The following is a 12,395-nucleotide window of genomic DNA, read 5'->3' on the forward strand; positions in this document are numbered from 1 at the left end:
TGATTTCTGAAGAAGGGTCTAGACCCGAAACGTCAGCTTTCCTGCTCCTCTGATGCTGCTTGGCCTGCTGTGTTCATCCAGCTCTACACCTTGTTATCTAACATGAAAATTAAAATTTGTGTGGAATTATGGTTGCAGGTTCCTACTTTTCATGGCAGTGTACTAGATATAACATTGATAATTGTTAATTTCCTCTGTCATTCTACACATACACAATTATTTTGTTCAGAATCCAAATAGAACTTAATTGGTACCACCTCAGAAACACTACTATCAGCCAAGGTCACATTCACTATAAAAGAAAATGGAAATAATTGTGTTTGTTCCTGAATAGATTTTTTGAGAACTCTTTCCTCCTTAAACTGATTAATTCAATTATTTTCTTTTCCCTGAGGTAGAAAAGGGCTTTCATTTTTCCCAAGTGGAAATTGATGCATCCTTACAGGTTGACAGGGGAGGGAAGACAGCCAGGATAAATGAACTCACTAATGCTATGGTAACTTTAATCAAGACATGCAATATTGTGGGCCAACTACTGGAAAATGGGATTAGAATGGTTTAGGCGGTGTTTTAACCAGCACAGACTTGATGGGCCAAAGGACTATTTTTTCTGCTGTAGACCTCTTTGACTGTGTGATTTTGCATATACAGGTTAACATTACATAACTAATATTATCTAATGCTTACTTAGGTGGCTAAAAGTTGAGAAGTCAACACTAGGAACAATCAACATAATAAGTTTTGAAATAAGTCTACCAGAATTTTTAACAGATGATTTCATTATTATAACAGTAAGGCACAATGAAAAAACCCATTGGTACATTGTGCAATTTCAAAATCAGACATCCTCAATTTCAAAGCAATGTCAACATGAAATAAAATTGACACCTGACTTGAAACTATATTTCAATGTACCAAGTTAACAATTTACAAAAAGTGGTAAGAGTATGTAGTAGCTAAATATTATTACAAACCATACCTTTTTTGTTAAAGAATCATCTGAATCAGAAGGTATTCTTGTAGATACATGAAATATTACTTCTACGGTGGAGGTAGCAAAGTATGGAGTGGAGAGACCAGTGCTTTTATTTCTTTGTAGTCCACCCATGAAGCCACAATGATTAGTAAGGTTAACCTTAAACAGAAAGAAATGAGAATATAATTAAGAAAATCCAAGTTTACCAATATCATGAATTATGTATTATTTAGCTAGTTGTTGTGGCCAGAGAATGTTACATAGCATTAGAATACATGACAACTATTATAATATATCTATCATATATATGTCTCAAAACTTTTAGACAGTTAATTCCTACATGGCTGCAATTTAATAATATGCTGGACTACTTGTGATTTTTTGCACGTTAGGGACGTAACATTACCGAGTTGGAGGAAATTTTTCTTAAGCTGCCCAGGCTTGCAAAATCCAAAACAAAAAACTGACTGTTATACATGACTCTTCAGTTGAGTAGAGCAATCCTAAATGTACTAATATTTACACTAACAACCAATTTTAGGTCATCAGTCAAACTCACAACAGATATATTTGCTAGAAACAACACAAGTTCAAAGGCAGGAATTCTCTGCAAAGAAAAGGCAGAGTTTTTTTTTGAATTTCCAGAAGTTGTTGCATGTCACATCTGCAAAACTCAGCCAGAGTCAACTTGTTAACCATTCAGCAACCTTTTATCTTGTAGTATAAGTTGTCACAATTGTTTGAAATCTGGAATTGTTGCATTTGTCTGGATGACTGAAAGCTGAAACGTTTTGGCAACATGTCTTTCTTCTCTGCAAAAGTCATTTGGCATACTTGAAGAAAACTTTCTGCAATGGCAGTGGGGGTGCGAAAGAAGGTCTTCTAACGTCTAATCTATTTCACAAGTTGTTCAAGTAAAGCAAAAGACTGCTTCATTACACTGAAATAGAATCCAGTAAGATTAATATCTCAACGGTTAAATCTTTTCGCATGTCACCAACATTGTTCAACCTCCAAAAACGTATTGCTAACAAGAGGCATTGAACCATAAACTTATGTTATTCTTGAAAAACAGCTTAAAAGGTAGGAATGGAAAATAAATATACAGGATAAAGAGGCAGAGTAAAACAATGAGGGAGTGAAGTCACAATATTCATTGACAAAGTCATCACAACCATGAACAATGATGGTGATTTTCAAGTGGGGCGATATTGCCTGAAATGAAGCATTTAAACAAAAGGCTATCACATTCCTTGGAGTATACTATAGGCATCCAAACAATCAGACAGAGTGTGTAGAGAAGCAAAAATGTAGACAAGTTGCTAAGAATTGCAGAAATAATAGGATCATAATTGTAGGGAATTCAAATTATCCGAGTATTAGCTGGGATAAAAGCAGTATGAAAGTTATAGATGACACAGAATTTTGCGTACACATTCAGGAGAACTTCTTTGTTAGTGCACAGTAAGATAAACAAGAGCAATTTGGTGACTTAGTTTAAAAATGAAGCAAACGGAAGATGCATAAGAAACTGTTTTGGTGACAGTGATCATAATCCCATTAGATTTAACATGGATATAAAAAAGGATAATGATGGGCTAAGGGAAAAAAAGTGGTGAGGCCAATTTTAGTAGGCTGAGGTGTGAGTTTTGTTTTCACAAAGACTAGAAATAACTACTTCAAGGTAGATTAATATACGAGCAATGGGCGACATCTAAGGAAGAGATAAAGGAGGGCTCAGAACAAATACATCCCCAGAAGGAAAAAATGCTGCAATTCAGAAATCTAGACATCATGCCCATCTCACCCCAAACTTACTATTGTACAAAAACAAAGTAGGATATTGCATAAAACAATGGGAAGCTTCTACCAGATATGAAGAACACAGTACTGCAGAATGGAAAGTGCAGATGTGAAAGTAACAAAGAAATTGGCAAAACAAAGATGAAGAAATATAGGCTTGATGAATATGGTAAAGTGGGGATACACTGAGCTACGAGGTCACAGATTGTGGTTGAATATAATTCAGTTGCTGCTCATGGTCCACACTGCTTCTTCATAAATGCCCAGTCTAGAATAGATAGATCTGTTTGTAGTCTGTCCTAGTGCCATAAAACTCAATAGAAGGTACTTCAGTTGAAGATGGGACTTTGTTTCTACAATGACTGTGGTTATCACTCCTGTCATGATGGTTATTGCTCTGAGGAGATTGATGATGTTGAGGTCAAGTAGATTAATCCCTCTTGTTCGTTCCCATGCCACCTTCAACAGGCCCAATTCAGCAACTATACCCTTTGGAGTCAGCCAGCTTGATCAATGATGGCGGTACGGCACCAGCCTAGGCAATCAACCCTGAAGTATCCCACTGAGCATACATTTTGTGCTCCTGCTACCCTCAGTGTTTCTTGCAATTGGTTTCAACATGGAGGAGCCCTGATTCAGATGGACTATGAAACCACTGTCAATTGTCGGAAAACCCATCTAGCTCACTAATGTCTTCCAGGGAAGGAAATACACCATCCTCACCTGGTCTGCCCTACATGCGACATCAGCCCACAGTAATATAGATATGGTGGGCATTAGCTATGAGGAGAGGTTGGAGAAACTTGGGTTGTTCTCATTGGAATGACAAAGGTTGAGGGGCAGCCTGATAGAGGTCTACAAGATTATGAAGGGCATGGACAGACTGGACAGTCAGAAGCATTTTCCCAGGGTGGAAGAGTCAGTTACCAGGGGCCATGGGTTTTAGGTGCGAGGCAAGTTTTTTTACACAGAAGGTGGTGGGTGCCTGGAACGCGCTGTGGAGGAGGTAGTGGAAGCAGATACTATAGTGACTTTTAAAGGGCGTCTTGACAAATATACGAATAGGATGGGAATAGAGAGATATGGTCCCCAGAAGGGTAGGGGGTTTTAGTTGTGATGGACAGCATGTTGGTGCAGGCTTGGAGGGCCGAAGGGCCTGTTTTTGTACTAGAAATTTCTTTGTTCTCCTTGTTCTTTGTAGTTGACTCTCAATTGCCCTCTGAAATGTAAGGCTGCTCATCACCACCTTCTCAAGGGCAACTAGGGACAGGTAATAAATGTTGGCCAGCCAATGATGACCACATCCCATGAGTGAATATGAAAAAACAAATAGAATGTTGCAGTTTATTCCGAGTGGAATTAAATACAAAAGCAGGGAGATTATACTTCTGTTATGTGGGCATTAGTAAGATCACATCTGGAGTACTGGGTACAGTATTTTCTTCCATATTTAAGGAAGGATGTAAATGCATTGGAAACAATTCAGAGAAGGTTTACTCAGCAAATATCTGGAATAGGTGATTTGTCATAGGAGGAAATGTTAGACAGGCTAGAATGGTATCTGCTGGAGTTTAGAAAAGTAAGAGGCCACTTGACTGAAGCATAAAGATCTTGAGGGGTATTGACAAGTGGATGACAAAGGATGTGTCCTCTTGTGGGGGAATCTGAAACTAGGGTCACTGTTTAAAATTATGAATTGTCCATTTAAAACAGAGCTAAGGAGAAACAAAAATAGAAATTGCTGGAGAAATGATTGTGAAGAAAGTTCACTGGATCCGAAACGTTATCTCTGCTTTCTCTCAACAATGCTGAGCTTCTCCAGCAATTTCTATTTCTGTTTCAGACTTATAGCATCAACAGTACTTTGTTTTGTTTTAGATTGCTTTAGAGATGAGGAGAATTTGTTTTCGCGCAGATGACTCTGGTCTTTGGAAGTCTCTTCCTCAAAAAGGCATGGAAGTAGAGTATTCAAATATCTGTAAGGAAGTGGTAGATAGATATTTGATAAGCAAGAGGGTAAAAGGTCATCGAGAATAGGCAGCATTTTGGCATCATCTGCTCATCCATGATTTTGTCCATGCTCGAGGAACCTACATCCATCTGTTTGTAAACAACAGCAAATCATTGTTCTTTTGATTCACAGGTTATAATGCTCGTAACTGAAAAAGGTGAACTAGATCATAAGGTTAACAAGTGTTAGCAGGATATGGGAGAAAAAGATTAGATAGATGTCCTGAGATTTAGATTGAAATTTATGGGTAGAAGTTCCAGTACTTCGTGAACTATCATAATGTACTACTGAAAACAAAAAAATATTTATGATACATGGAGATAATGAAATAAACATCACAAAATATTCAAGTTTAAAAATAGACAACATCATATTACATCTTGGATATCAAAAGGAAGATATTCACAAAAAGACTAACATTGCTTTGTTTATCTACTATAAATAAAAATCTTTGGTTATCAAGAGTTGATCTGCAAAAGTATCACTTGATTGAAGACCCAGTCTTAAAATCCACACTATGATTAAACAGAAATCCCAAGATTTAAGAAGTGACAAAAATTAACAGTTGATATCTTAGATGCACTTCAACATTTTGGGCCTTTACTTCCTGACTTCTTTCCTGAATGGAAGACTTTTGCTGGGATAGATCTGTACACAGTAGGAATCCCTCTAGTACCTTAAATGGCTTTTCTTCATGTATGCACATAGAAAATGAATCCCAATAGTGTCAACAGTCTACTCTATTGGGTGGAAAATGATTGCTATGTTGTGGAAGAATCTCATGCTTTGATGCACAAAGTAAGTGGCAAATATGACTTGATAATTATTTTGCAAGAAACTTGCTATAAATCATTTTGCATATATCAATTAAGGGAACTATTCTTTCTTGGACTTCAACATCAATACAACTGCTACTGCTTATAGAATATGTAATAAACTAGAGGCTAGTTCATAGTATCAGGCATGTACTGAGAATTTTAGAGGTGGCATGATTTCGCCAAGTGAAAAATTCTTGAAAGCATTATTTGGTGTTTTCTTAAATGCAACTTGATTTCTTTTTCTAACATACATGGATATACATGTGCCATTGCAAGCAAGGCTGAGGAAATTCTGCATGTGTGATTTTTGTTCAGTTTTGTGAAACTAGAACTTGGGTGGGAATAGAAGACAAGGAGCTGCCATCCCTTGAAAAGAAGAGAGAGTTTTGAAGGACATTGTGACTGAGTTGTATTTGCCATTTAACGTGTAATTTATAGCTCATAATTATCTATAATTTGCCTGCTTAACTGATGTTGATTCTGGGTGCTACAGTATAGGAAATTAATCAAAAAAGTGTGGGAAATTAATCAAGATAGTATTTAAGATTTACTTTGTTAGATTCTTTTATAGTAAAGAAAATTATTTTTAAACTGTGGGATCTTGTAGCTTCATTCTTTTAATCAATCACTGGGATTTGGATTTCTTCTTTCGTTCTTTAAAAAAAAGTTACTGGTCACTAACAAGATGGGAACAATATTAGAGCTAAAGAAATGCCCCAATACAGTAAGCGATGTGAAAAGTAGATAAGTTGAGAAAGCACAAGGAACTTTACCTCCCAACCAAGCCCCGCTACAAAATCCTCATAGGATTGGCTTCCTCCAGTATTCGTTAGAATGGAGTGCTTATCTTCCTGCCCTTCAGCAACATAAAACACTGCTATCTTGTGCGTTTCTCGACTGCATGGAACAAAACAGTAGTTAATTTAACATGAGACAAAAAAAAAAATCTACATTCTATAATAATTTCAAATAATGCAATGTTGGATCATCCACTTTTTTGTAAAATCTACAGATTTGCTACTTGTGGAAGCAGAGTTAAAACAACTGTCACCAAACTAAAGGAAGGTTACTGGGAAATTTTGCCCTTCAAAAACTGGAGTCACAATACAGTCCGTTGCACCTCTGGCTTTGTTTGTTATTGCACTTCAATTCTCCATAGAAAAGATGTTGTGAAACTTAAAAGGATTCAGAAAAGATTTACAAGGATGTTGCCAGGGTTGGAGGGTTTGAGCTATAGGGAGAGGCTGAAGAGACTGGGGCTATTTTCCCTGGAGCATTAGAGGATGAAGGGTGACCTTATAGAGGTTTATAAAATCATGAGGTTCACGAATAGTGAATAGTCAAAGTGGTAGAGGCTGGTACAATTCCAACATTTAAAAGGCATCTGGATGGTATATGAATAGGAAGGGTTTAGAGGCATATGGGCCAAATGCTGGCGAGTGGGACTAGATTTATTTACGATATCTGGTTGGCATGGAAGAGTTGGACTGAGGGTCTGTTTCTGTGCTCTAAATCTCATGACTCTTAAGGGAATTAAGTAGACTTTCCAAACCTGCGACCTCTATAACCTAGAAGGCCAAAGGCAGCACAAACATTGGAACATGGTCTTCTGCAAGTCTTCCTCCAGGTCACACAGTGTTTTGACTCACAAGTGGAATATGGATTCCTCATTGTTGCTTTTTCTTCCTAATAGCACTACAACTGCACTTCATTGTCTACAGTGGTTCAAGGAGGTAGCTTATCACAAGCTTCCCAAACAAAATTAAGGAATACTGGCCACGCCAATGATAGTCATATCCAATGATTAAAAAAAAAAGAAATTTCCTGTGAAGGGTACACACATGTCAACATTTCTACTGATCAAAGAGAACCGAAGGGTGAAATGAGAGTCGTGTGTGTCAAAATTAAATAATTTTTAGAACATGAGTATCATCTAAAAAGTAGCAGCGAATGTATCACATTCAAATGAATTATCTCCAAATTGTAAGATAACTCGTGAAAACAGCTTAAAAATGAAGTCTGTCTGAAGTAGCAAAAACACTTGTCACTTAATTCAACAATTTTATCTCACAGGAGTACATAAACAGGTAATTCACGTAGCTAGTTTACAGTGAAAATTCACAACAGACATTGTTTATACATATGCAAATGACGAGCATAGGAAAGACAGAAGTTATACTATACACTATAGTTTTTTTAAACAATGAATTAAAGGTAAAACTTCAAATATTGGTTTTGCTAGTTAATGCTCAGTGACAGATTTGTACAATATCTTAGTACTAAATGAACCACAACATTTCTACTACTTTCAATATGGTAAGATGTTCACCAGAAGCATTGCCTTCCCTTATTTAACCAACTCAAAAAGTTTCATTAGCATCAGCAAACACCAAAATAAGAACATAGGACATAGAACAGTATAGCACAATACAGGCCCTTCAGGCCACGATGTTGTGCCGACCTATTATCCTACTGTAAGATCAAACTACCCTGCATACCCTACATTTTACTATCATCCATGTGCCTATCCAAGAGTCGCTTGAATGTCCCTAATGCATCTAACTCCACTACCATCGTCAGTAATGCATTCCACGCACCCACCACTCTCCGTCTAAAGAATCTATCTCTGACATTTCCCCTATACCTTCCTCCAATCACCTTAAAATTATGCCCCCTCGTAATAGTCATTTCCGCCCTGGGACAAAGTCACTGGCTATCCACTCTACCTATGCCTCTCATCATGTTGTACACCTCTATCAAGTCACCTCTCATCCTTCTTCGCTCCAATGAGAAAAGCTCTAGCTCCCTCAACCTTTCCTCATAAGACCTGCCCTCCAATCCAGGCAGCATCCTGGTAAATCTCCTCTGCATCCCCTCTAAAGCTTCCACATCCTTCCTATAATGAGGCGACCAGAACTGAACACAATATTACAAGTGTGGTCTAACCAGGGTTTTACAAAGCTGCAGCATAGCCTCGCGGCTCTTAAACTCAATTCCCCTGCTATTGAAAGCCAACACACCATACGCCTTCTTAACAACCCTATCAACTTGGGTAGCAGCTTTGAGGGATCTATGGACGTGGACCCTAAGACCCCTCTGTTCTTCCACATTGCCAAGAATCCTGCCATTAACCCTGTATTCAGCATTCAAATTCGACCTTCCAAAACAAATCACTTCACAATTTTCTGGGTTGAATTCCATCTGTTACTTCTTTGCCCAGCTCTGCATCCTGTCATCCAGTCGCATGAAAAGTCTTCATTTAGAAAAAAGAATCCGGAAGCAGCTACATGCCAAGGTGAAGATTGGCCCAAGGCCCTGGAGTGGTCAGACTAATTGCTTTTCTTAGGCAGTCCTTTAGGGTTGAGGATAACTTGTTTCCACTCTGCTTTTGTGGGTTCTGAAATAGCTGGTAAGTTCAATGCATGGTCTGGAAACTCTGCCACAAGGTGCTTGGTGGGTCAGATAGATGAGCTGTGTTGAAGTACCTTGGCCTCATCTCTTCTTACACTGGATGAAGTCTCTGAACGTGTTGGTTGCCTTCATGAATGAAGGTTTTCTATCTTGGTCAGTGACAAAGTAGAGACTCCTACAAGTCAACAGGGACATCTGACCTCTTCAGGGATGTTTTAAGGACATCTGTAAAGATTTCTGCTATCCTCCTGGGGATCTCAATGCAACAACAGTTGCATACAAATGACATGTTCTGCCCAGTGGCTCTAGTCTTACGAGTATATTTTTTGAAAGATGGTTCAGCTCATTATCACTCTGGAAACTGAATTAAACAAGTCAACAGTGTCAGAAACAACTGCAGGCTTGTGTTAGAGACTATAACTCAATTGGGTGATGGCAGACTTTTCTTCCAGTTTTTGAATTTGGGGTATTACTTTCAATAATGATTTTGTAGCTCATTTACAGTACATTTACCCCTTTTTGGTGTATGGTAATGAGTCTCATCAAAAGTTGTCATTCAGGTTACAAAAGATACAATGAGGAAAGACTTGCTGCGGGCCTTCCTTGTTTAAATGAACGTCCAAAAATTATCCAATGGATTCGTGAAACATTTCAGCCTGAAACATACCAATTACTGCAGAAAACACTTACCATTGCCTTGAGTCTAGGTTTTTAAGTTCCCGCAAAAGCTTTTCATTTTTCTTCAGAAGATGGAAACTGGTCCTACGGTAAAACAGAATGTTTAATATTATAATGGACACTAATAGTTTTATCAGAATAAAATGGCTGAAGCTGTGAATCAATCATGGTGCCTTGATGACAACCATTAATTGAAACATCAGCAGTACCCAAGATGAAATTTATAACAAATATCTGTTACATTGCTGCTAACCTAAGTAAACTATTTTAGTAAAACCAGCACTGGCCTCCATTTGGACAGTTTTAAGCTTGCCCTGCTGTATCTAAAAAAAAAAGACATTAACCAAAACTGGTTTATTATTGACCCATCAACCACCTCCTAAATTATTAATACCAGAATCACTCAGCTCCTGACCTTACCATAGCTTTGATCCAGCCACAGGCACACAAATGTTAAATTTCAGGAGGAACAGTATTTGCCCTCAATGTCAAGGTGTTGCCAATGTCTGACTCCATAACTCAAATCCATTAAGAATACAACTTCTCGGTTGGAGGTTCAAGTGCTTAATGCACGTTAGATGATTCCATTTAATTGAGAAAATGATAGACAACCCTGAAGTAGCTGCAGTTTAAATGGACCTGGAGTAATTGCAGTTCTAAGTTTTTATTTAATGAGCTCAGATCTAGAAGGGTGAAAAGTTGAAAAATGGATAGCCTATGATTGAGTTTTTATGAGACGCAGCAAGTCCAGCCTTGTAAATAAAAGCTTCAAAATGTTCATCAATTCCCAAAAGTAAAGGTAAAAAGTAGTTAGCCAAAATGGGTGTTCACTGATGGGCATAAAATTTCTGGGAAAGAGAGCTGTAGAAATCTATTAGAGATAATAGTGATTAATATGGCTAATAGAATTAAAGGGTGTGCTAAAGGCACAAATGATTAGTTTGCATTTAATCATCACAAGAATGTTGTCATGCAGTTAGGCTGTGGAGGTTAGGCAGTTCCTTTGTTTGTTTTATCTAAATCCTTCTCATAGAGAAGATTGCAGTGATTGGATTTGTATAAGTCGCAGTTCAGAGCTGACAGAGTGGAAGAGTTAACTGAGCCTTGAGCAGAGAGAATATTAATTATTATTCACTGCACAGAATGAGAATGGGGCACAAACACAGCTTGAAATTTCTGAGGGGAAAAGAAACTGAAAGATATCCTGAGCTTGATGACAGAGGAAGCAATTTCATAGTGAAAGGCAGTAACTTCTGTGGAAGGAAGCAGATGGGCTTCACTGCATTCACCAACCTATGTGTGAACAAAGAAGTTCACAGTTTTGACATTAAGAAGTTAATGTTGAAGATTGCTTAGCCAAAAACTAATGGAAGGGTCCCCTTGAAATTTCACACCTTGAAGAACAGTTGGAACACTGAGGAGAAATTAAAGAGAATTCTAGACAGTCAGGCCATACCCTTGGGTTGATCTCATAAGTGCTGAATAAACTTTCAAGACTTTTGTCATGTAAAAGGGAACTTTTGGAAACAAGAACAAGTAGAATGGAGTTTATGGCATAACTCTATGAGCTATAGTGGAATTTGCTATGCTTAATATGAAGTTAATTTTTATTATAAAACTGTGAAGTCTTGTGCAATTAATCATTGGGTAATTGGCTTTTTCCTTCAATGTAACTGTCCCTAACATGATGGTAACAAAGGCAAAAAACGATTGTGTTGCAGAACCAATGATCCCTACCTTATACAAACAGATGGCTATGGTTGTCAGAGGAAGGTAATCAGTTTGTAGGGCATCACTTCCTGAAGTATGAATAGTGAACACAAGCAAGAGCACTGAGATACAGCTGGATTGGAATGTAGATTGCAGAATGTAGAATGGAGGGAACTGGACCTGCAGGAGATACTTCTACTCTGGAACAGGTTGAGTTTGAAAAAATCAAAGAGTGACACTGCAAGAAAAATATGGGCCAAATGCAGACAAGCGGGACTAATTTAGTTTGGGAACATGGTTGGCGCGAACTAATTGGACTGAAAGGTCTGTTATGCTTTATGACTCTATGACGCTATGTAGAATCAGTCACAGTGAATCAAACAAACCATAAGGGGCATAAAACATTAGTGGGGATTGTTTATGGTATTCGAAACAATAGTAATGAAGTAGCGGACAGCATTAAACAAGAAATTAAAGATGTATGCACCAAGGATGCTACAGTAATCATGGGTCACTATATTCTATATATAGACTGAGCAAACCACATGAGCAATAACACAATGGTGGATGAAATCCTGGTGTATGTATAAGGTGGTTATTTTTTTAGACCTGTGCATTGACGAACCAAACAGAGAATGGGTTATCCTAGATTTGGTATTATGCAATGAGGAGGGATTATTTAATAATCTTGTGGTGTGAAGTCCTTTAGGGAAGGGTGACCAAAATATGATAATTCCTCACTGGGATAGAAGGTCAAGTTGTCCAATGCAAAGGTAGGGTCTTAAATTTAAACTAAGGAAACTGTTTTGGTATGAGGCAAAAGTTGGCTGTGATTGATTGGTTAAGAGGCACGATGGCTGATAGGCAATGCTAGGTTTAAAGGAACAAATTCCTGTATTGCAACAGTTATTTCTGGTATAAAAATTCAATAGGAACAGTGGCCCAACCTTGGCTAACAAAAGAAGTTACTGAAAATGTCAGTTCACAA

At 37.8% G+C, this 12,395-nt stretch overlaps 1 protein-coding gene across 6 annotated transcripts in view; it reads right to left on the bottom strand.

Annotated features, from left to right (window-relative positions):
• The window catches only part of LOC109913164 (ral GTPase-activating protein subunit alpha-1-like), a 139,815-nt gene that overhangs the window by 72,031 nt on the left and 55,389 nt on the right, over positions 1-12,395 (bottom strand). For all 6 annotated transcript variants that reach the window (XR_007262581.1, XR_007262582.1, XR_007262580.1 and 3 more), the window contains exons 14-16: positions 9,710-9,781; positions 6,382-6,505; positions 980-1,135 (exon numbers count right to left, since the gene is read on the bottom strand). Coding sequence is in view for 3 of the 6 variants with exons in the window: in XM_048599704.1 (XP_048455661.1) it covers positions 980-1,135; positions 6,382-6,505; positions 9,710-9,781 (352 nt within the window). In the remaining 3 variants the exon portion in view is untranslated. The remainder of the gene's footprint in view (positions 1-979; positions 1,136-6,381; positions 6,506-9,709; positions 9,782-12,395) is intronic.

Source organism: Rhincodon typus, chromosome 8, assembly GCF_021869965.1.
Source record: "Rhincodon typus isolate 14 chromosome 8, sRhiTyp1.1, whole genome shotgun sequence".
In the NCBI taxonomy this organism is placed as follows: Eukaryota; Metazoa; Chordata; class Chondrichthyes; order Orectolobiformes; family Rhincodontidae; genus Rhincodon; species Rhincodon typus.